Source organism: Ambystoma mexicanum, chromosome 1p (genome assembly GCF_040938575.1).
Source record: "Ambystoma mexicanum isolate Mex_15411 chromosome 1p, UKY_AmexF1_1, whole genome shotgun sequence".
Taxonomy (NCBI): Eukaryota; Metazoa; Chordata; class Amphibia; order Caudata; family Ambystomatidae; genus Ambystoma; species Ambystoma mexicanum.
The window spans coordinates 871,908,594-871,934,368 of record NC_090921.1 but is presented as its reverse complement, the minus strand read 5'-3'; the positions used below and the strand labels follow the sequence as shown (position 1 = coordinate 871,934,368).

The following is a 25,775-nucleotide window of genomic DNA, read 5'->3' as shown; positions in this document are numbered from 1 at the left end:
TTGCCAGCTATATGCCTGTGTGGTCACATATTCTTTTTACCCATAACAGTTGTCAAAAGTTTACTTTTTTTCCAATATCAAAAACAAGTATTGGTATTAGAGAAAATGTACACATAAAATATGTTTGCTAATTATTTCCCAGTATCAATATGTTCCTATCTGTAATGTGGTGTGTTTGGTTTCTAGCCTATGCACGTAAATAAAATACACACTGTGGTAAATTGCATTAGGAACAACAGGCATGTGTTTAGGGCCACTACCATTAATTTAGAATGCACCAATGTATCTTCTCTATGTATCCACCCCAGATTCTGACTTTCTGAAAGGAAAGGAACTATGTCCCTCCAAACGCCCTTGAATTATTTGGATGTCTTTAGGTAGGGGCCCTCTTACTTCAACCCAAGATCATTGGTAACAAGTTAGTACTTATTTGGAAACGCATCTTTTCTACAGGAATAAAACTCTCTTGATCTCGATCTGTCTTTTTAGATATTTAAAGCTTGGTATTTATTTATTGATTCTCTGTCAGGCTATGAAGTGTGTGCATCAGTTCAAAGCCTCATTTGTTGACTATAACTGAGAAAAAAAAACAGGATTATAATGTAGTTTCCATTTGTTGCAAGGGACTGGTACCCTTCCACAGAAATGCTACTGGGTTCCAGTTTAACTTAATCTTTCCATGGTTCAAGTGCACTCAGAAAGCAGGCCATATTTCACGTTACAAAACTACAATATCCTTGTCTAATTCTTTTAGTATGTATTAGCCCTGCACTCTGTGTACAGGAACAGTTTATGTTTGAACAAGAAATCATATCTCATTTGTCTTTAAATATAGTGAGAGAACAATGTTGCATTTCACACTAAACTATCAAAATATTATATTTGTATTGAACTTCCCTCAGTAGAAACCGCTTCCCAGTCCACCCACTCCAGGGATTTAGCAGAGAAATTGTCCTACAGGACCTTTAGCTAAATACATTGGGGGAATTTGCATACTCACATTTGAACAATTCTTTTAGGCACTGAGCCAAGATGGACCCTCCAGAGTATGTAAAGAAACTCCAATCAGCCAGACCTTTTTTGGTCTGGTTCTCGCTTCGTCTTAAAGAGCAGGCTACCCCAGGTACAAGTTTTCTTCATGGATAAGGCCCAAACCTACAAGTAATGTCCAAACAAAGCTTTCATTCATTTGAAACATGTGTTCTGCTTCTGTGCACCCTTAAGTTTTTCGCACACTGTTTCATCATTGCCTCACAATTTCTGATTGGCTTGCTTGATAGGCAGAAACCCCCAGAGCGTACACCCCTTAATTTTCATAGGTTGATCATATTTTCAATATATGTGGAAATTTGGGTGGCTGCCTGCTCTGGATACTTTTGAATTCAAAATAATTTGTATTCCATAATTTACCATTCAAACATGACACATTGATGAAATATGAATGTATGGATTCTCCTGATCCCAAAGAACTGAAAATATGCATTAATATTTCTGAGTGTATCAATTATTAGTAACTCTGCACATTTCTAATTAGACTCATTTGATAGAGGAGAAATGCATTTCTTCCACATGATCATATATTTAAGTTTAATTTCTTTGAATTGTGAAACCCTTTTGCTAGCATCATGAGTTATGTAAATAGCTCGCAGCTGCCCCATTGTTTAATCTTCCTTTACTAGGCATCCGGTCAGCTTTATAGCCTTACCTGATGTCAAGAGGTGATGCTTTAAGTGCATTCCAGATCGCCTTTATTGTTTTTTTATTTATTTGTTTATAATCTAGAAATAGATTTTTACAAAAACCGAAGCAGAAGATAAAAAGAATTTCAATTCAATCATTCCTTCAGTTTTAGCAATCTTGAGTCAATTCAAATTTCGTTTAGACTGATTTGGTCTATCTACTAATTCTATAGTTGTTACACTCATCAGTTCTTCTTTAAACAAGCGTCTCCTTTGGTAGTCTTTATGGGAATGAGTGTGAGGTGCACTCCCAAGGTTTTTGCACGTTTGACTCCTAGGTGCAGCCTACATGTCTTGAAACAATACCCCTTTTGGTTTTCCAAGCCACACTTTGGAAACAGGTATTGCTTAAGAGCACAGGGTGCGGGTTGTGATCCCTAATGGCCTGTTCCATAGAGAGGAGGCCCTCTGTTTGCCCCTTCTGACCCTTACCTTTAATTCAATTATTGAATCTAAGGTAATTCAATTGGAAGGAGGGTGCAACTGTTCCCATATTTAAGAAGGGAGACCAGTTCAGCCCAAATTCCTATCACTCAATCACCATTCTAGATGTGTCTTTGAAAATGTTCACTGGTAAGAGTTTACATAGATTATTGGAATGTCATGACAAACTATCCTTTATGTGATGCACAGTTGAGTTTCAGGGAATGGTTACATCAAAGGATGAATTTGGATTTGATGTGTGTTATTTAGTCTGGGTGTTCCTGTCTACATGGCCTTTATGGAATCAGCCTCAGTCTGTGACCATATAGACAGGAAATGTCTATGGCAAGACATCATAGCTATGGGTATGCCTATCTCCAGTTTGCATTTTATTGGAACTTCATTCTGTGAATAGTGCAGCAGTGTGTTGTGGAGTAGATGGGAAACTGACAAGAGAACTATCCATCAACACAGGGTTCAGCTGGGATGCGTGATCTCCCCCCTAGCTTTGTAATATATCAACAAATTCTCTCCTTCATTGTTCAGAGATTATAACTGCTGATGTTCCTGCAGTAGGAGATAGGAGTAAGCCAGTGTTGCTCTGAGCATGCAACGCTGTCCTTTTAGCATGAACACCAAATGCCCTTGTCTTTCTTGAGGTCCAATAAGGGGCTGAGGAAACTGTTTTATAACAATTAGTGGAATCTTTGGATTGCTTTGAATTGCAAACATTGGTGGGACCAGCAGTTGCGGAAATCTGCCTTTTTGGATGAAGGTCTTCTGCAGAAATGTAGAGTAGCATGACATGGAAGGTCCCAGCCAGTTAGACAATGTCCCAACTGTGGGTTTTGGCAGTGAGATTTGGGTGTTTGCAAACCCAAGTATACTACATATATATACAATATGTAAGTTGTTGTAAGTTGTTGTGGTTCGCAAACGATCGACATCTATTTGCATGATGTACTTGGAACTTGGTTTGGATTACGTCTCTGACTGTCTTTTGATCCAGCCACATATTTTCCTGGTATAGATTGGGGGAAATGATAGATGGGATATCATACAATCTATAATAAATAAATATTTTGAGGGCTTCTCCATTGTGTGTCAAAATCCCCTGGCTATTTTATGTAAAACGGTGTTTGCTGGCTGTAGGTAACGGGTGATGGTTTAAGAATACCGATACCATTCCGTATAATGCCAAGGGTTTCTTCTGGTCAGTTCTGTTGGAGATTCCTAGAAATAAAAGGATTGCTGCCTTTTTATTAACTAGCACAGCAAAGGAGTTTTTTTACTGATATCACTGTATTGCATCCAGCAAACTACCTAGAATATGTTGTTTGGAAAGCTCATCATGCTATTATTACTCATATGTAACTCAACATCCTTCAGTTGGCCTATGTTAGGGTAAAATGGTGTGGTAACATGAGCAATGCCAAGTCATTGGTATGCCAATGCGGGGAGTAGGATCCCTGGGTACATGTTCTTCTGTTCCGTTCCATCTATGCTACTTTGAGAAAACAATTGCTGGTTCTAGTTTTAGACACCTTAGGTTTTGGATATTTGCCACTGTGAAGTTTTGCCATTGTGAGACTTTGCCATTGGGATGTTTTGCCATTGTGAAATGTTTCCACTGTGAATGTTATCACAGTAAAACTCTGCCACTGTAGATTCTCACCATTGCCATATGTAGGTTTTCTAGCAACTGGGATTGTGATAATGTTAGTTTTGCTAAACCAAGACTTTGCCACTATCAGATTTGCAACTATTTTTCCTAATGTGAGGCTTTTGCTATCGGATTTTGACACTACCAGATTCTGCCACTGTAATATTTCCACCACTGAGCTCTGGCCATTGTAAAGCCCTGCCACTTTCATACTATAGAATTCTGCCACTGTGAAAATTCTACCACTCTGAAACTCTTCCACTTTAAGGTTTGGCCACTGTGAGTTTTGCCAGTGTGAGGCTACAGTCATAGTGAGGCTTTCACCCCTTTGAGGTTTTGCCACTGAGGGGCTTTGCCACTGTGAGGCTTTGCCACTATAGGTCTTTGCCCCTGTAAGAAGCGACCACCGCAATGAGTCGTTTTCCCTGTGGTAATCTGCCCCATGATATTCTGCCCCAGTGATATTGTGTTCCTGAAAGATGATGCCCTTGAGACACTTACCCAAGCTCTAGTGTGCCCTGTTATACTGCACCCATTACCTTGCATCCACTCACACTAGGCCAGGATGACACCCTAAGTGCTGAAATAACCTAAACCCAGAAGTCCCTATGGCATCAATATTACTCTGCAACCAACAAATTACAAGCCGTCAGTTAGGATATACACAACAAACATTACTCAAAAAGTACCACCCACTAAGATGCCAGCCGACAAGGGATATTAACCTAGGAAAACAAACCTATGACCCATAAACCCCATGCCTGGACAAAACACAAAATGGATAGAAACATTAAGCTAATTAAAACACCCCAAATGCAAGCAAGGCCCTCCACCCAGCAACAAAATTCCATCCAACAGGAAAGGCAGACACGCAAAAAGGTACCAAAAAGGCACCATAAATTGACAAAGCAGACAGAAGAAGACCATTCATCTCAATTTACCACACCAAGGCACCAACAAACACCAAAAACACTAAATTAAACCACTTTCTGGATCAGAGCCCCTTCACCAGAACAAGACCAAAATCACTTTATTTGTCATGCTACCTACCGACCTACAACCCACCTGAGAGGAGCAGAAGAAACACAATTGAACCAAGAGACTTCAACAGACTGTTCATCAGTAAAAACTGGCAAGAGAATAAATATCATCAAGATGAACCTACAGACAACCACAAAAACCAAATCAACCCAAAACATAACATTCTAGAACTTCTAAATGAAAAGATGGAAGCAACAAATGGCTGCCACACAAACCTTAAACCAAAACCCAATGCAGAGTCAAAAGAAAAGACAAAACAATGCCAAATTAAATTACCAACACCGCCTTCAAAGGACAAACAAACCTCGGTAAACAAAATGATTCACTGCAACCTAGTCAACGCCAGAGCGATGGGAAAGCATACCACTGATTTATATGATCTCCTCAGCGATGGTAGCAACACAGAAATCCTTACACAATATCTTCAAACTGAAACAAGGGAACAGGACAAAGAGGAGGAGGTCTCGCTGTTGCACACAAAAAACACCCAAACATCACACAACAGCACCATCATTAAATATTCAAAATTGTGAATCGCTCCTTCTATACCTAGCCAGGAATCACCAAACCAACCATTCATTCTTACTGGTCTACAGACTGCCGACATACATCGCTCATTTCACAGACACATGTGTAGATGTCATTGACAAAATTGGCATAACATAGGACCTGATCATACTAGGAGATTTCAATATATGGTTTGAAGAATAAAAAGAAAAGTCAACTCAGCTTAAACAACTATCAATGATGCATCTACAGCAATTGGTGAAGGGGGTGACTTACTCAGCAAGGTACTACCTGGATGCAATTTACTGCAAAGGAAATATGGTCAACGATGCACTCATGAGGCATAATCCACCATATAATACCCTTAGTGATCCACCCACCAACAGAACACAGTCCCACCTTCTAAAAACCCCTCAACTCAGAAATGAAACTGGAAATCTCTAAGTTGACCTCAACACCAGACTAGAATCCACAAAACCACAAAGTGCCATTTTAGAGACAATTCACATAGAAGAAATAACTGAAACAATACAAAAATGGATTACAGAAACTCTAGATGATATTGCAGCGGAAAAACCTTTCACCCTCTCACAAAAGAGAACAGTGAGATGGTTCACACCCAGCCTCAGAGCCCTGAAGAAAACAATGAGGAAACTGGAACAAGAGTGGATGAAAAAAGAACAACAGAAAGAAATTGCATACCAAAGACAGATACAACTATATCAAGCTAAAATTCTCAAAGCAAAAAACTATACTACACCAACATTTTATTCAAGATACACCATAAAAAAGCTTAAAAAACAGTCATCAGCTAAATAAATGTCAGAGAGTAAAGAAAATGTTTGACACAAATGCAAAAGAATACAAAAATGCAAGAAATATCACCACAGAAATATATAAAGCTCAAAAAGGCTTATCAATTTAATTTTGTTTTTAAAAAACACACACCTCACCAAATGATAAATAGTCAAAAACAAATAATGACCGACACCACAATATATGATTTTTTTTAAAACAAACTCAAACAACAAAAAACAGCAAATATTAGTTGATTGCAGTTCATATGCCCAACATGTTTTGTTCAATAGTTGAAACATTCTTCAAGGGTTGATATTTAAATCCTTCATTTCTTACATTTTGTATAACAATATATATCCCATATTGAAAGTGGTGAACTTAATACCAATCTGATCATCTACTACGCCCATCTAGGGCCGGGTTAGAACTCAAAGTGTATAAGTGTACACATGTAGGCCTTTTTCCTCTTAGATAATGAAATCCTCAAAGGGGAAGGTTAGGTGATGGAGAAATCCCACATGTCTTATAATAATAATAATAATTGGGGAGGGTGCTAATAAAGGGCTCGCGACTAGCAGGCCTGTTATTAGCAGCCTGGTCCCTTAGCAGGACCCATAAGGGACGTGTGGTCAGACCACACGTTCTTTACGGTTCCCGCTAAGGGACCTCGGAATTGGGCGGTAAGGAATTACCAGCACCGGTCTCCTTACCGGTGCCGGTAATCCCTTAGCGGCCAACTCATAATGACCCCGAGTGTCTTTTTCTTTGTTATTCTCCCCTACACATATACAATGAGAAAAGGTTCTTAGAAAATAAAAACTTTAGGGAAGGTGACCAATACATGCCAAAGGAACATTTCTCCGGTTCATGGTAAGGTTTCTACAGACACAGGTATTGTAAATAGGAAAGGTATTAGGAATTTTCTTTTTTGTTATTTGGTTGACACAAAGGGAAAAATGGAGCAGGACAAAGAAAAATATCAATATTTTTTAAAATAATTGGTGACACAAAAGGTAAAATTGAGCTGGGGAAGTACAAGAGGAACTTGTGCTCATATGAACAAAGGCTGGATAAGAGAACAGGCCTCTTTCGCACTTTATTAGGCAGTCACACTCAACTCAGGGAGTCCCCCCAAACAAGGTGGCATGCACCCAAAGTGCTATTACAGATTCACTTTGGTGAGACCTCCAAACTGTCTCGCACCCACACTAAAAAGTGCTCTGTGTCACCAATGGACTAGGAACCAGGCTGATGTATATTAACAATATAAATGTATTTATTTATTTAAGGTTTGACAAAGAAGATTATCATCAACTACCAATGTTGTGGCAGCACCCAATATCACAACTCCAAATTAGTTTCAGTTATTAAAACAATACAGGTAAAATGTTGAAACCTGCAGTAACAATTTACAACAGATTTAATTTCAATGTTACCAATAGAAAACATTCACAATACAATGGAAACATTGTTTAGCAACACACTTTACAAGGACAGGCAGTGCTTTGGGAATCTGAATTGGTAGGCAAGGGAATCAATAGAAAATTTTGTTTTTAGGCTTTCATTTGAAAGGCAGAGTTGGGAAAAGGAACTCAAATGGGGAAATCGTTTTTCAACTTTTATTTAAAAGGGAAGGTTGTGAAAAGGGACACGACACATTCAAATGAGAAGCAATGCTTGTTAATTCTGTTTTGGGATTCAAGGGGATAAATGGGAAATTTTGTTTTGCAATATATATACAAATGAGATGTAAGGCTTTGTAATTCTGATTTTGGAATAACTGGGAATAAATGGGAACATTTTGTTTTGTACCGTCAACATTCGCTTGGAAGGTAACATTTGGGATTACCTATTTTGGGATTATGGACACCCCCTTTGGGACAGGAGTCAGGGTTTTCAGAAGGACAGTCACCCAAGTCTTTATGGTCTATACCAGCTCTAACACACTGGGCATGAACTTTGTTAGTATCAAATTCTAACAACACTTTTTCAATGTGCTAAGGATCTACCTATCTTCCCCCCTCCCCACAATGTAATGGAAAGGATTAAGATGGGCTGTTACCAACACAATGCAATTTAAATGTATAGGTTGATTATCTTTAGTGAAATTAATTTGAATTGGATTTAATACAATGTGCCAAGGGCCTACCCAGTTTCACCCCTCCCCCCATCCACTAATGGAAAGGGATTGTCATGATCTCTGCTTCCAAAAGATCAGGACTTGCCCGACTCCCTTGGAAGCAGACCCCTAACCCCGGTTCCGAGTGCCAGCCAGTCCCAATTGGGACCTTTTGGACCCTGTCCTGGCGCCAGTGGCACCAGGCTCATAAAGATGCCCAGTCCCAGCGCTGGAAGCGCCGGGCTCATAATGCTTGGGTGGACTTACCTGCAGCAGACCATGCTGCTCACTTACCTGCCAGTTGAACCCCTGATCCTCTTCTGTTTGGGACTACTTTTCCTGTTGGGTGGGGCAGGAGCCACTCCATAGGTTCAGAACACTGGAACTCTTCTGGAAAGCAGGAACTCTTTTCTTACCTAGGCGTGGCTGTGGAATGAGACACCTAAGCACTACAGGAGGCTATTTAAACCACACCCGATGGATGAATCTTGCTTTGTGTTATTCTGCATTCTCTGCAGCAGAACGCTCATCGTGTCTTCTGCTTCTGATCCTGGGCCTAAGGGAACAAAGGCTTACCATCCTGGAATCCAGTCTTCAGCAGCACCTGTAAAGACAAAGAAAGAACAGGTTAGCACTACGGTCTTCAGTGGCAGCGCATCTCTTACCTGGTCCATCGGCTGTCACCAACGCCTCGCGCTGCATTCCGGCATCTGAAAGACAAAGGCTTACCTACTCTTTGCATGCTCGGGAGGTCTTCGCACTGCATTCCGGCATCTGAAAGACAAAAGCTTACCAGCTCTTTGCACGCTCCGGAGGCCTTCGGCGCTGCATCCCGCATCTGAAAGACAAAAGAAGGTGCGTTTAAAGACATTGGGCACCTTATTTCTCACGTGCCATTTCTCCTTCCCACGCCGAATCCAGTGGGTATTCCAGCACCCTTCAGCTTCTCTAAGGCTCCGAACGTGTACCTGCAAGATAAAAGGGACAGTTAGTGCGCATCGTGAAGCAGGCTACAAGCGCTTACTTACGTGCTTCCAGGCGCTTCTATTCCTTACGCGGGTTCGATCCTCAACTCTCATCAGCCCGCCATCCGCCATCACCGGAACCCTGCAAAACAAGAGATATCATTACAAAAGACTTTTAAGACATTTGAAGTGCCCAGAACTTACCGTTCCTGCAGTTAACGACGGACAGCAGTCCTCTGAGGTCAAGAGGCCTGCACCCTTATCCAGTGAAGAAACTGGTTACGGCACCCTGCCCCGAGGCAGATGGAGAGCTCGGCGTTCACTTACCTGAGGTGAGGGCGTTAACCTTTGGGGTTCTACAGGAGAAGAGAAAGGGAAGAGGAGAGAGGCACCCAATAACCCCAGTTCATTAATCCCATATTTTCTATCTGCAGACATCTTACTCTTCAAGTCAGACATACAGTGCACAGAGGTCCAGCCCAAAGAGCCAACCGTGTGTTACACATCACCTTTGAAGATACGGCATTCACCCAGTCAAGACCGGCACCTCTGCGGGAATCAGGTGAGCGTTACAGAACACAAAGCCTACCGCAAAACTCCCACCCAGGCGCTATGGAAACCTCGGATGCCGACCAGCTAGCCCAGTTACTTGGGGAACTAAGAGCAGAAGTGCATGCAGCCCGTCAGGAAACGAATGCTCTAAGAAGGGAACTGATTATTTCCAAGGAGCGAACAGACGATCTCGCTAGACAATTGCTACAGTCACAAGCCGGACAAACTCCGTTACCCGCATCAGGGGCAAATCTTCCTTCAACATCCTCTACGAACCCAGTGCAGATCAACCTACCTGGGGATGTACCTCTGGCTCCGCCCGAACGATTTTCTGGTGACCCAAAGAGGTTTGCAGTATTTATTAATCAGTGCCGGTTGCACTTCTTATGCCGGCCAGCAGCCTTTCCAACTGATCAAGCTAGGGTAGCTTTCATGCTTTCGTACCTTAGTGGCAATGCGGCAGACTGGTCGATCCCTCTAGTTAATCAAGATGATCCGGTTCTCCATGATTTTCAAGCTTTTCAGCTCAGTATGGAAAAACTGTTTGCAAGACATTCACAGGGGCAGGCCTTGGACAATGAGCTCCTTTCATTGCAACAGGGTAATCAAGACCTTTTGGCTTATATTGCGTCTTTCAACAGACTGATAGTGGAAACTCGATGGCCTGAGGACAAAAGGATTACGTTGTTTCATAGAGGTCTACGTGAAGAGCTCAAAGATGTGTTAGCCCAAGTAGTGAATCCCCCGCAAGACTGTTCGGACTATATTGACTTAGTCGTTCAAATTGACCACAGACTGCAGAACAGGAAGGTCGATGCAATTCTCAAATGGCCATCGCCATCCTCCGTAAAAGGTGTTCAAAGCATGTTAGGCTTCGCTAACTTTTACCACAGGTTTATCCCCGAATTCTCTCGAATAGTCCAGCCCATCACCGCCTTGTTAAAGAAAAACAAAGGTTTTGAATGGTCTACCGAGGCGGAACAAGCTTTCCAGAATTTGAAGACTAGATTTATCTCTGCACCGATCTTAAAACATCCTCGCCCAGAACTCCCCTACATCGTTGAAACTGATGCTTCGAGCCTTGCCATGGGGGCAGTTCTATCACAAAAGGACCCAGTAACCAATCAGTTGCATCTCGTGGCATTTTGGTCCCGCAAATTCTCGCCTCCTGAAATCAATTACACTATTACTGATAAGGAACTTCTATCTATCAAGTCCGCCTTTAAGGCTTGGCGGCATTATCTTCTGGGGGCCCGACACACCGTTACTGTGATTACAGATCACCGAAACCTGCAATATTTGAAAACCGCAAAAGCTCAATCCTCTAGGCAACTCCGTTGGGCACTATTCTTTGCTGAGTTTGACTTCATAATTACCTATCGACCTGGTACAAAAAATGGTAAAGCTGATGCCCTTTCTCGGATGGGAGTGGAAGAACATTTGATCAATCCTAAACCTGTACCTATCGTTCCCGAACAAAGAATTCTAGGTGTAATCGCCACACAATCCATAGAGGAAGTTAAGGATAAAGCCAGGCTACTGGTAACTCCAGCAGACCTACAGAATTGGCATCTGCAGGGAAAGGACTTTACGGTGAAGGACAACCTATTATATTTCCAAGAACGGTTATACCTGCCCAGCACAGATTTACAGAAAAAAGTAATCTCTTGTTATCACGATGCTTTAATGGAAGGACATCCCGGTATGACCAAGACCTCGGAAAAGATCAAGCGCTACTTCTGGTGGCCGTCTTGGAAAAAAGATATCAGAGACTTTATAATGTCCTGTGGAGTATGCGCCCAAAACAAGAGTCAAAAGGAAAAACCAGCCGGCCTCTTACGCCCTATTGACATCCCGCATCGCCCTTGGCATACACTTTCTATGGACTTCATCACCGATCTACCTCCATCTCCAGATACAATACGATCCTAGTAATCGTGGACCTATTCTCCAAGATGGCGCATTTCATTCCACTCAAAGGCTTACCAACAGCAGCAACTCTGGCCCGAGAATTTCTCGAAAACATCGTCCGACTGCACGGTTTTCCTTCAGTTCTAATTTCAGATCGAGGTAGTCAATTTATTTCTCATTTTTGCCGAAGTTGCTGTCGGTCGGCTCAAATTGATGTGAGACTTTCGACCAGCCACCACCCTCAAACCGACGGACAAACCGAGAGGACCAATCAAACTCTGGAACAATATTTGCGCTGCATGCTACAACAAACTGAAAAAACTTGGAAAGATATCCTTTGGATAGCCGAATATGCCTACAATAACTCTGTCCACTCGGGAACTGGGAAGACCCCGTTTTTTCTTTTATACGGTAGTCACTCTCGAACCTCGGAGTTGGATCCACTCCAAGATCTTGGAACACCAGCAGTAGACCACCTGCATTCTACAATCACCCAAGCCTTTAAAGAAGCCGTTTCTCACCTTCAAAGGGCTAAAGAACAATACAAGAAAGGAGCAGACCAACATCGGAAGGAAGCCCCCCAATATCAAGTAGGAGATCAAGTCTGGTTATCCACCAAATATCTACCTCTAAAAGGACCACGCACATTCAACCCAAGATACCTTGGTCCCTATTCCATCACTACCATAGTAAATCCAGTAGCGGTCAAGTTTGACTTGTCCCCTCACATGAAGATACATCCGGTCTTCCACGTCTCTCTATTAAAACCCGTGCAACCTCAAACCCGACTAACTACATCTCCAAAACCTATTCTAGTTGATGGAGAACTCGAGTTTGAAGTCAAAAGCATCCTGGATTCCAAGATCTCCAAATCTAAACTATTTTACCTGATTGACTGGAAAGGCTACGGTCCCCAAGAAAGATCCTGGGAACCTGCAGAATATGTCCACGCGCCTCGTCTAATCAAAAGATTTCATCGAACATTTCCTAACAAGCCCAAACCCCCGGAGAAGCCCAGTTTGGGAGGGGCCTTGAGGGGGGGTACTGTCATGATCTCTGCTTCCAAAAGATCAGGACTTGCCCGACTCCCTTGGAAGCAGACCCATAACCCCGGTTCTGAGTGCCAGCCAGTCCCAATTGGGACCTTTTGGACCCTGTTCTGGCGCCAGTGGCACCAGGCTCATAAAGATGCCCAGTCCCAGCGCTGGAAGCTCTGGGCTCATAATGCTTGGGTGGACTTACCTGCAGCAGACCATGCTGCTTACTTACCTGCCAGTTGAACCCCTGATCCTCTTCTGTTTGGGACTACTTTTCCTGTTGGGTGGGGCAGGAGCCACTCCCTAGGTTCAGAACACTGGAACTTTTCTGGAAAGCAGGAACTCTTTTCTTACCTAGGCGTGGCTGTGGAAGGAGACACCTAAGCACTACAGGAGGCTATTTAAACCACACCCGATGGATGAATCTTGCTTTGTGTTATTCTGCATTCTCTGCAGCAGAACGCTCATCGTGTCTTCTGCTTCTGATCCTGGGCCTAAGGGAACAAAGGCTTACCATCCTGGAATCCAGTCTTCAGCAGCACCTGTAAAGACAAAGAAAGAACAGGTTAGCACTACGGTCTTCAGTGGCAGCGCATCTCTTACCTGGTCCATCGGCTGTCACCAACGCCTCGCGCTGCATTCCGGCATCTGAAAGACAAAGGCTTACCTACTCTTCGCATGCTCCGGAGGTCTTCGCACTGCATTCCGGCATCTGAAAGACAAAAGCTTACCAGCTCTTTGCACGCTCCAGAGGCCTTCGGCACTGCATCCCGCATCTGAAAGACAAAAGAAGGTGCGTTTAAAGACATTGGGCAACTTTATTACTCACGTGCCATTACTCCTTCCCACGCCGAATCCAGTGGGTATTCCAGCACCCTTCAGCTTCTCTAAAGCTCCGAACTTGTACCTGCAAGATAAAAGGGACAGTTAGTGCGCATCGTGAAGCAGGCTACAAGCGCTTACTTACGTGCTTCCAGGCGCTTCTATTCCTCACGCGGGTTCGATCCTCAACTCTCATCAGCCCGCCATCCGCCATCGCCAGAACCCTGCAAAACAAGAGATATCATTACAAAAGACTTTTAAGACATTTGAAGTGCCCAGAACTTACCGTTCGTGCAGTTACGACGGACCGCAGTCCTCTGAGGTCAAGAGGCCTGCACCCTTATCCAGTGAAGAAACTGGTTACGGCACCCTGCCCCGAGGCAGATGGATAGCTCGGCGTTCACTTACCTAAGGTGAGGGCGTTAACCTTTGGGGTTCTACTGGAGAAGAGAAAGGGAAGAGGAGAGAGGCACCCAATAACCCCAGTTCATTAATCCCATATTTTCTATCTGCAGACATCTTACTCTTCAAGTCAGACATACAGTGCACAGAGGTCCAGCCCAAAGAGCCAACCGTGTGTTACACATCACCTTTGAAGATACGGCATTCACCCAGTCAAGGCCGGCGCCTCTGCGGGAATCAGGTGAGCGTTACAGGGATAAATCAGGTAACCCCCCACACAATTGATGGCTTTCGGAAGGGTCTACTTACATGGGAGGCTTTGGTCAGGGAAAACAGCAGGGCTCTTCTGAGGACAGTGCAGATCTGGTCAAGGGCTTTCATTTAAGGATTTTCCCCTGCACCCAGACTTCTTCTAGCTCCGCTGATTAGGTCCCATCTAGCTTCTAGATTTCCCTTTCACTGTTTCCAATGCAAGGATTGAGTCCTCTCTGCTAGTTGTTCCTCACAAGACTGTGTCAGCATGCTATCTCCTGGAATAAAATGAAGAGCCCAATTCTGATGCAAACATGCCCTCTTATAGGGCTGATGACACTTGAACATTGTAATAATTACCAGGGTAAGGATTGGCTAGCACTTTCCCTTCACCTCCCACCAAGATGCCCACTGGCTGCTGATATGACCAGAAGTTGAGAGATATGTATGATGTAGGCTGAGGGAGGAGAAAGATTTGCCATTTCAAAATGACAAGTAGGTTTAACCTTTTTGTGTTCTGAACATCTCATAACATGACAGCAATGCACATTTTTCAGATAACTACATAAATATATATATTTTTGAATTCTACATTTTATGGCGAGTCGGAAAATAATAATTGTATTTCGGCTCACGCTTCCTGGGCAGAGCCACCATTTTCTGTGGTTTGTTACTGTGCCAAAATAGTTACAACTCTGGCACTATATACTTCACACATTAATTTCACTGGCCCTCATTACGACCCTGGCGGAGTGGGTCTATGCCAGCGGTATTCGCGGCGGACCCGTCCGCCCTACTACGAGATCCCGTAGCGCCATGGTGAGTTTTCCGCCCGGTTTTTCCGGGCGGAAAAATCCATGGCGCTACGGGACCTCGTCGTTAATTACGCCAGCGTAATTTACGGTGGCGTAATTAACTCCTTCCCCACTCCCATTATACCCTATGGGGCAAAAATGGGAATGGGGAAGGGTAAAATGGGGATTGGGGATTTACCGTCCCGCCAAGGTCGGAATGGGGCGGTAAATCCGCCAACCCCCATGGCGGTATCGGCAGCTTTCCGCCGTGCTCCATGGTGCATTTTGCACCACGATCTCCGCCAGGGTCGTAATGAGGGCCACTGTCTATTAGTCTATCAATATTTCCAAATCCTCTGCTTTATGAAAATGCCAGAATCATACTTTTGATCATAACTTAAGTTATGTACATCACAAAAATGTCATTTGTACATGGTCCCAACCTGCTTTTTATCCCTATTGAAATGAACCCGGGTAAGCTTGATGGGACACACAATGCACTTTTTATTCAAGCAAATGTATTCAATGCCTAATTAATGGCACTACATAATAGTTTCTGATGGCCCCATCTCATTCCTAAAGTTCAATTTCTCTGTAAGAATGTGACCAGCCACCTGCTCGAGCCAATGTTTATCCTACCCTTTCCTTCTGAGCTTCAAAGGGTCTTTGTTCAGAGCTAATGCACATTTTATATGAGACCTGGCCGTAAAGGTTATTTCTCTGTTGGTCATGTTATCTGCAAATGCCATAAGTTCAATCTACTTCTTTGTATATCTTAGCATTTAAATTGACAACTAGACCTGTTCCCTTGGTGGGCCCAGCCCCAAAGTTCTTGAGGTCAAAGTTTCCGCTCAGAGAGAAAAACAAGTTGCAATTCACAATTCTGAAAGGCTAGCATATTGCATTTGCCCACTGTGTACATGTGACTTCCAATACTGCACAAGGGTCTGTTGTTCACAAGATAATCTTTCTTTATATACTGTATAAACAGAAATAAGTTCACTCTTGGTATTTTTCACAAAATATGCCACAGTTACATAAGAAACCAGTGTTCATTTATGCAAAAACTAAATAGGCCTTTCCTTATAAATGTTGTAATTTCATGTGCAGAAATTAAGTCTCTTTATTCCTCATGAAGGCGATTTGTCATTCAACTTTACTTTTCAAATGTAAGGCATCATTCCTCCTTATTAGCAACCAAATGCACAGTATTTCAAATGTATTTGTCTTTCCTTGTGCACTGTTGCAGTTTTGAATCAAAGTGGGTATTTACACAAAGTCAGCCTCGGAAGTGCCCCATGTCTTTTGGAACCCATTTGACGCAGTTACCAATATTCCAGTTCTAAGTTGCACTCTTTTCCGGCTGAATGCCTGTACATTGTAACAAAATGGAGGGAGGCCCATTCTTACTCATTCACTAGGCCTCATGTTGAAATTACTGTTTTGTACTGGCTTTTATATTTCAATGTAATTCCATACTGAGCCAGCTTCACTCTCACAATGGGGCCTAGTATGGCTCTCCATCTCTGTCGCTCTGGGGCTGTCTTTTTAACCACACCTCAAAACGCGCGTGCGCGCGCACACACACACACACACTCTCTTACAAAAGGGCATAAAAGCAGTGCTCAATAAACTCTAGAAGCAACTACAAACAGAACAAAGAGGTTTAAAAAGGGCCCAAAAAAACATTGCACATGCTGCAACAAATAGTAAATGCCTCCAAAACACCTTAAAAGCCATCAACGTGTGAGTCTGTCCTGTCCACTCTACCCTACAGACAAACAAAAGCCACAAACTAACCAACAAGTGAGGTGGACTTTTAAGGCCCGTAGAACCACTTGAGATGTTTTGAGGTTTCCATTTGGCCAGTCAAACTTCCTTTTTAGTCTCCAGTCTCACAATTGGACAATAGGAATTACCTTGATATAGGAGGCATGATTAGAACTTTCAGAAATCTCATGGGGATACCAAGTGATTGATCAATCCCAGGCAAAAAGGCTCAGGTTTCCCATTGGGCAGATTTAACGATCAATACACATCTGCCAGAATAAGTGTTTTCCTTTTTGCAAATATGGCCATCTCTTTTAAATAATTATCCAATCTCTTTATGACAATCCAGAACACCTGTAAGAGGTTCTTCTGGAATCTATATGCAACAGACGATCCAGTAAAATCATTGTATAAGATAAGAATACGAAGGAATCAATCAGACCATTGGAAACAATCAGAACAATTTGGAAAGGTTATGGAAGGAGCATGCTTTGGTACAAAGTTCAGCAATATCATGAATTGATTTATGCACATTTGCATGAATTATGTGCAACTATTGTTTAAATGAAAACTTTATTAACAGAAAAAAAAATCCTTTAAAGACTTCTTCTATTTGGAAAAGTGCAATATTTTCTTTAAAAGATGTGTGTAAAAATGGTTGCATCTCTGTCTGCTATAACATAGTGTACTGGTTATATGCTTGCCCATTTTCAAAACCCGGTCTTGGTGCTTTCCTTCTGTTTTTACAAATGATTAAGCTAGCAAAAACTCCTCCAATCCCAGTCTTGCTCCAATATAAAATACTACAGGATTGTCTTTCACCAAGAAACATGGCATCCCTCCATTAAGTTATTACATACTGTGGTTGAATGTGTACTTTTATATATGAAATGTTACCGTACAGAACACATATATTCTCATCAAAAGAATATATTTTGTTTTGGATCCTGTTGTCTGCTGGAAGTGCCTTTTATAATTAAATGACATATGCAATAGTTACATTACCTTTTTCTGCCAAGCATTTTACAGTGAACATGAAAACACTAGCAAATCGTAATTTTGTTACTGACATCAAGAAAACAATGTCTCCCTTTCACATTTTCTGTTCACCTTCATGGCAGAAAACGAGAAAGTCTACTATATTAAAATGGCTGCCACCAACATTGCAGACATTGTGACCTTTTAAGTTTTGCCCTTCAACTATTGGCATTTGCAAAAATGAAAGTAATCTGTTGCTGCTTGCCATCGTTCTGACTCATGTACTTTACTAAACTCACCCAACATCCGACTGACATACGCAATCATGTTGGGACATCTCGTGAACACATTAGGATTTGTTACTTTATAATCTGGAGTTAAATATTTCACAGTACAATATCACTAATAGCAACTAAAATCCCAAATATCCCTAATTGTCACTTAATTAATGTTTGTTTTGTATAACTAGTCTAAGGAAGACATCGGAAGATTTACTTTTTTCTGCCACTTTTTTCATGTTGTCTTATGGATATGATTATTGTCCTTGTTTATGGATCCATGACATTTTGAAGTCAAGGTTTCTCTAGTGCTCTTTTCAAAGACCGTTACTAGTTTATTTTTCCTGAACCCACATCTATTTTTCAACATCTATCCTTTGATGTACCTTTGTGTTTTTATATACACATTTCAAATTTCAAGTGTATTATTATTATTGTTTCGATTAATATTAAAGAATGTTTAAAAACGAAATTTGTTAACTTCACTCTCTTTCTGGTAATACCAAAGAGACCTTCGGCCTGATTTACAGAATTATTTTTCCGTGGTGCAAAATGACTTTGTACTTGAGCAAAGTGACTTTGCACTGCCAACAAACACCCTGATTTACAGAACAGTACAAAGTACATTTCTGCAGCGCAAACTTTCCACTGTTCTGTAAATCACTTTGCACTGAAAAAGTACTCTTTGCATTGCGCTAAATGGGCCCAATTCACAGTGCAAAGAGTATTTTTTCAGTGCCAAGACTTCTGTAAACCAGAGTGTTTGTTGGCAGTGCAAAGTCAATTTGCAGCAGTAAAAAAAAACTTTGCACCACGCTGAAAATTCAGTAAATCAGGCCCCTTGTTTTTCTGGAATGTGCATTAATACATCCTTTACTGTTTTCAATTTGTTTTAAAGCATGCAGTCAGTGGTGTTTTGCTTCCCATTGCAAAGGTTAACAACATTCACGCCAGCATGTGTTTAATACTATGGCCTATCTGGAGTATTCCCTCCTTGATGTTGCATTTTGACATGAGCACCATACTCTTCATTGATGGGCTGTGTTTTACTCAAATTGTTTGCAGATGGCCAACGATAGCACAGAAACGAGTGAAGCAGGAGAGGAAGAGGAAGACCACGAAGGGGACACGGAAAACAAGGAGCGCATGCCCTTCATCCAGTAACAGCACCAAAACAGGGGACAGCAGAAGAGTTGGCCAAGAAGGCTTGATCAAGACTGGATGACCCCTTCTGTGCATCAGTGATACAATGCTGTAGTACAGTGTGTGTTGTGTTTGTCTGCAGTCAGCTGAACTGTGAGCTGTTGACCGTTGTTGTTAACTCTCAAGTGCCATTTCCCTTTTCAGAGCAGTATTATAATACCCAGTTGTTTCGCCAGAGCCCATGAAGCCCCATCCCTCACTTTTTAAGTACGTCTAACCCTCAAGGTTATTTACACATTTTTTCCAAAAGCCAATTACTGAACGCTCACTCAGTTGCTTGACTTTCGAGTGGGATTGTACTCTATGTTTAGCCATTTTTGTGACAGTGTTACTAACTTCTTTGCCCTTGAATTGTTCATCTGCAGGGACATTCCACTGTTGTTTGGACTGAGTGTGTTTTTTTAACTATTACTTTAAGTCATAATATTCTTCACCAAATGTTCTATTGATAGTGACGGGGACACACATTTCCCCCACCCAGAATAACAGTATTAAGTCAATGGAAGCTTATGTTCTCATACAAATACCTCATTTTCAATTCACACGATGACATGGTTCTGGAAGAGAATGGCATGCGTCATTCTGCAATGGGTCAGGGCAATCATTACTGCTGAAGGGTCTTCATCTCCCACTGCATTGAGAAGTGATCTTCGTGGAGTGAATGATGCATAATCTTGCACACTGGATCAGGTGGATATTTCCACTGGAACCGGCACCTTCTGATGATGCCTTACCTGCCCTTATCCATCCAAAGCCCCAAGAAAACAATATGTAAAGTTCTGTGTAACCCCGAGAACGTATGACGCCATGTGTCATCATCATGGTAAAATCCCCTTCTGTATTCAGAACGGCAAGCATGCTTGTGCATTCCCTCTTCCTCAGAAAGGGATGCTTAGTCGCAGGCAAAGGCTGGTGAGTTATTGCACTCAATGATGATGTGATTTTACTCTGTTTAGATTTTCTCCCAGAAAATTGTCATAATTCACAGTTTGGGAAAACGAAGCATGCAGTTTATCCCATACTACTCAGGAGAAGACATTTTTTTGGGCACCGCAAGACTTCTGCTAAGCACATACATGTTTGGTGAAGCCTCAGAACACTTACCCATTTGATGCATTTAAGAATTGCTAAGGTTATACAGGAGCAACCATTTCTTCTCATTTTCAATTGAGAACAATAATAAATACTAATTGGACTCCTTAAGATGAGCTATTTCTCTAGCAATGGCCCCGGAGCAACGTTCTGTCATGGATGCTACCATTAGGTGCATGGCTCATTTTTTTTCCCAACGATCTACTTTTCTTCAAAGGATATTTGGATGTGTTTCCTTGCGTGTCTGTGCATATGACCTGTGTTTTTTGTATGTTTGCGTGTGTTCCAATGTGTGTGTGCATCTGTATGGATTTAAGTGTGTTTGTGTGTGGTTCTGTGTGTGTGCATGTGGTGTGTTTGTGAGCATGTGCTTGCATACAAGTGTGTTTGTCTGTTTGTATGTGTATGAGTGTGTGTGTATGTGGTGTGTTTATGCGCATGTGAGTCCATTTTTGTGTGTGTGTGTGTGTGTGTGTGTGTGTGTGTGTGTGTGTGTGTGTGTGTGTGTGTGTGTGTGTGTGTGTGTGTGTGTGTGTGTGTGTGTGTGCGTGCGTGTGTGAAGGTGTGTCTGTGTGCTTGCCTATGCATCACCGATTTTTTGCACCTGTTCGTGGCCATTTACTATTTCATCACAAAATCAATGAACTGCCCTTTGATTTCATGCTTATTCTATGTCTCCTGATGGCAACATTGTATGTGAATTGAGATATGTTTTGCATCTACTTTTGTCCGACTGCTTAACACATGCACGGTGTAATAAAAACTGCTTGGCTTGTATTTACTTACAGTGTTATATAATATTACAGCAAGCAGGTTTTGAAATGTATCCAAATAAGTTGCTTCATGTGGCTAAATTTAGTCAAAACAAATGCTAGAATAAACAAGATTAAATGTCTATGAAACAAAAAACAGCATTATTTGCCGATTTGTTGTAAAGCACGTAATTTTGAATTTCTTAGTTTGCCTCTGAAAAGCACAGATGCGGCAAGTCTAAGATGAGTGAATTCTCATTTTCAGATTCCTTCTAGGGTGGTGCAATCCAACACAGTAGACATCCACCGATTGATGCACTTCCTGCGGCACTTGAGCTGCACGGCCCCATCCCCGCCCTGATGGCTTCACCTGTCGCATATCCGGCAAGCTGCATTTCTGTGGTCCCCCCCACTGATGAGGAAGAATGTGTAGAAACGGCTCCAGCAATACCGCTTGCCCCAGCATTCTAATGGCGCAGCAGGAGAAAGGGGCACTGTTGAGCTCCCCCTCATACATCTTATACAGATTCAGCGGCTGGCATCCCTTGGGCAGGTTGGAAGTGAGGGGGGCAGCATTGCTGCTCTTCCCTCCATCCCGCCAGCACTTCTGTACAACAACAGACACACCTGTTGTCTTTCCCAATGCCTTTTCCCTATGACTTATTTATCCACCTTTCCGGCAAGTGGAACTTCCTATGCATTGCCTGTTTGCAGAGTGCAGAGGCTTGTAACAGAAGGGACAGCCCTAGGTCGGACAGGATGTAATGGGCTGGAAAGTAAATGTGTGCACACGGGGTAATCCTGTCCTCACAAATTAAAGTCTGCAATAACTTCTTGCAGTCATGGTTTTTACCTTCCTAAAAGACCCAGACAACGGTAACTAATACTCATTGTGGGGGAAAGAAACAACCACCTTCTGAGGTTAGTCTACATAAGCCTTTTTATTATTTAGGCTACTCTTGTAGTTTTGTATACATTTTTTTCTCAAAGGTTGTTAAGAAGCAACATGATTTTTTGGAACATAACAACAAGTAAAAATAGTGACAATGTGCAGATTTGTGAATAGTGCAAAAAATACAATCAATTACAGATATGGAAAGTAAACAAATGGCATCTCCTTATAATCATTAAAAGGGGACTAGAGGTGACCACCATATTGCTTCATATGGTTCTCAATCTCATATTTCTTATTCTGTAAGGTGCTATTATTGTGCCCACCCCCCATGAATAATCTCCTACATGGTTTCAGCAGCATTCTGAAACTGACGTTATGGAGCTGGCTCTCCAGGTCAGTTGGTGTACTTTTTGTGGCATGTGGCACCTGTGGGATTTAGGGCCTGTTGGATACAATGGGTAGACCTCTGGGAGAAAAGATCAAGGAACCTGGCCCCTACCCTGATTCGGTGACAAAGGTCTGAAAATGAACCCCTCTTAGCTTGCCAACTAACATGCAAAGGGGTGTAAAATAGGCATCTGTGCTTTTCATATCCCGAGAAGCTCTACTCTCAACTAAAATGTTCATGCCATCCAGAATCCTGGCGTATTAATTAGGGTAATGCGCAGAGTCCCCAGTGAGCCCCTTACCCATTTCTCCTCATGGGCTCCTCAGCAGCCACCCTCACCAAACTCCAACTCCTCCAGGATAAAGCCCTGCGTGCAGCTTTTGGGCTTACGCCCTTCAGACCACATTTCATTTACCAGGCAAAAGGTACACTGGTTACCCATAAAAGCCTGCATGGACTTCAAAGCCCTGAATATGACACACTAGTGCATCGACAAAGAGACACCCATCTACCTTAACAACAGCATTACTGAGAAACCTCACGTGCACTCCCTAAGATCATCCGTCAACCTCCTGCTCATCCCAAGATACAAAAGCAAGAGAGCTGGAGGGTCCATCTCTCTGGAACTCTCTCCCACTGCACATCAGAAAAGAGCAATCTTACCTGACCTATGAAAAGCTTGAACAAACCTGACTGTTTAACAAATATGATTAATGTCTCTCCCGGTGTACCTTTTCCTTCCTTATACTGTACAAACGCAGTGATACCTACGGTTCTGGGCATTACACACATGTAATTAATAAATAAATAAATAAATAAATACATCTTACTTGCATGGTATTGGACTTCCGCCTGGATCACGGGAATAAAGGTACTTACCTTGGATCTAACGTGGCTTGTCACTTCACATTTCAACCACTCTGATTGGCTTAGATGAAAGCTATTAAGGCGGGATAGCTGTGCTAATTAAGCTTTAAGACCTCGAATGCGGGCTGTAAAGGTCCTTTGACATTGAGTGTAAGGCCTGGCAGAAGCAAGGGTATTTTGCGAGTGTATAGGCCCATAGGGCTTAGCACGCCCAGGCTCAAGGTCTATACAGCTATTAATATCCCATCACACTTTAAAAAGAAAAAGAGCATGAAATAAAACAGCAATAAAAGGCTCAAAAACTGTTATGTATTGCTAAGATTTGAACAGAATGGTATTAGCAGTATTGTTCAGAGGTCCATTTTCTGAGGGTGCATTGTGTCTACCGTACATATTCACCACTCCGAAGATAGCAGTACCTTTAATATTTCAGTTTTGTCTTCCAGGAACTCCTTGTGGCTGGCATTGAAAATCATGCTTAATGACACACGTGGCATTGCAGGCTGTGGGATGGGCACAGTAACATGGAGTCATGTGCTGACCAGAGAGCAAGAAGCAGGGGAAAAAGACCAGCATGGACAGCAATGAGGTACGGAGCTGGTCACATCCTACATCTTGGAGAAGGAGGTGAAGGTCGCAGAGAAGGAAGATGATGGCGGCCAGACTGCAGAGCAGGGATCATTGCAGGAGAAGCGATGCTGGTTGGGGTATTAGGGGTGTTCTGCGTGTGGACCCTAGTGTTCAAAGGGATGTCAGGCAAGCCTCAGCGACGTGTGTGGAGCAGTGCCCCATAAGTACTGGTAGGCGAGATTAGGGGTAACAGGCTGGGGGATGCGCTGGACAATCTAAATTAATATTACTGAATTACTGATGTTGGAAGGATGAAGGTCGAAGGTGACCAGGCTAAGAAATGAACTTGCAAAGAGAAACCTGATCCCATGTCTGAAGGAACTGTTTAACGTGATGATCTATCATTCTTGCTCTAAAAAGAGGCATTGTTTACACACATGCACTCTTCACCCAGCATTATCCACACGTGGAATGCATTAGGCTAAGCAGTATAATGCAGGTCTTTCAGCACTTTCAAAAGGCCTTTGCATTCTGGGCTCTTGTTACCAATGTGTACTTTACTCCAACATGGAAACCTTAACACCGTGCATCATGGGAACCTGCACCTTTCTCCCATTATTGTGTATAGAGCGAGTCCAAGCATATACGTGTGATACCCGTAGTGTAAGCTTCAGTTGTACGGCTCCCCCTAGTACACGCAAAGGCCGATGTTTGCAGTTCAGCTCCAGTGTTGCCAGACAGGCTCAGGCTGGCCAGTCTGGCAACAGGGCAGGTCTCTGCATCCTAGTGTGGGCCTGTTTTGCTCAAATTGGGATCGTGTTTGTGCCAAAGTGGGCCAGTTTGGCGAGTTACTTCATCATTACTTCATCATTACTTCATCATGCATGCCGTCCATGGAGGATAGCTCAGTGGCAACGTGCTCGCCTTGGAAGCAAAACGACACTAAGCAACACAGGTTCGATTCCGGGTTCGCGCTTAGAAACCTCTGGGTATATAAGCGCATTGTAAATGTGCAACTAAGACAACCGGCTGTCTGAATGCTTTAAAAATGCAAATAAATAAATAAATGCATCTAGCAGTGCTGACCATTGCTACTGAACAAATATTCTTTGAAATGCACACGTTGCGGCACATTTCATCAAAAATATCTCCCTTGGAAGTACGCAAAAATTCATTCACAAAAGGAAGGCATTGTGACTGTGGGACACTTATTCATCTGTTCCCTAGAAAATGTTATGCCCCATTATGACCATGCTCCTACATTTACATAAATCAGCCAATACAGACTTACAGCACACATCATGAACAAGACAAATTGACCTATTCCCAAAGTGATGCACAAATGCAGTGAGGCCATCAATAGTGGATACAGGACCATTTATAAATGCCACACAATCATTATCACATTGTATTACAATAATTTTACTTTATTATTTGAATGTGCACCACTTTCTCATGTGTTTCTACTAGTCTCCCTTGATAATGTATATGAAACTCTCCATATCCCACACAATTATATCTTGAGAAAAACACATTAACATATGCACAATGCATTGCACGTATGTACTGAACAATAATTTCAATGTTCATTATGATATTACATTCTGATTATGTTATGAAATGTATTGAACTGGCACCACTTTGATGTGTATGTTTACTTTCCCCTACATGTTCATGTTTCTGTCCTTTATGCTGTTAAATACTCGACATTCTTCAAAAGAAATCTCACTAGGAATACTTAATTTTTTTTGGCTTGTATTTTTGCAATGTTCTTGTAATCAGGCTGAACAATCCATGTATACGCATGTTCTGTTCCACCTTATTCCTGGGTGTGCCTTGCAGTACGGATATAATGGCAGAACACAAGGAGGCATTCTCACACAAACAGTGGCTAGATTTGAATCACAATAACTAGTTATAGGGCTCCTACTCAGCCATGTGCTTACTTAGGATCATA

The 25,775-nt window shown here is 42.3% G+C and overlaps 1 protein-coding gene across 1 annotated transcript in view; it reads left to right on the top strand.

The window, feature by feature from the left end:
* Positions 1–19,989, top strand: part of VAT1L (vesicle amine transport 1 like) — a 1,329,730-nt gene extending 1,309,741 nt beyond the window's left edge. The window contains exon 9 of the mRNA XM_069652882.1: positions 19,117–19,989. Coding sequence (XP_069508983.1) covers positions 19,117–19,215 — 99 coding nt within the window. The 3' untranslated portion in view covers positions 19,216–19,989. The remainder of the gene's footprint in view (positions 1–19,116) is intronic.
* Positions 19,990–25,775: the final 5,786 nt, after the last annotated feature.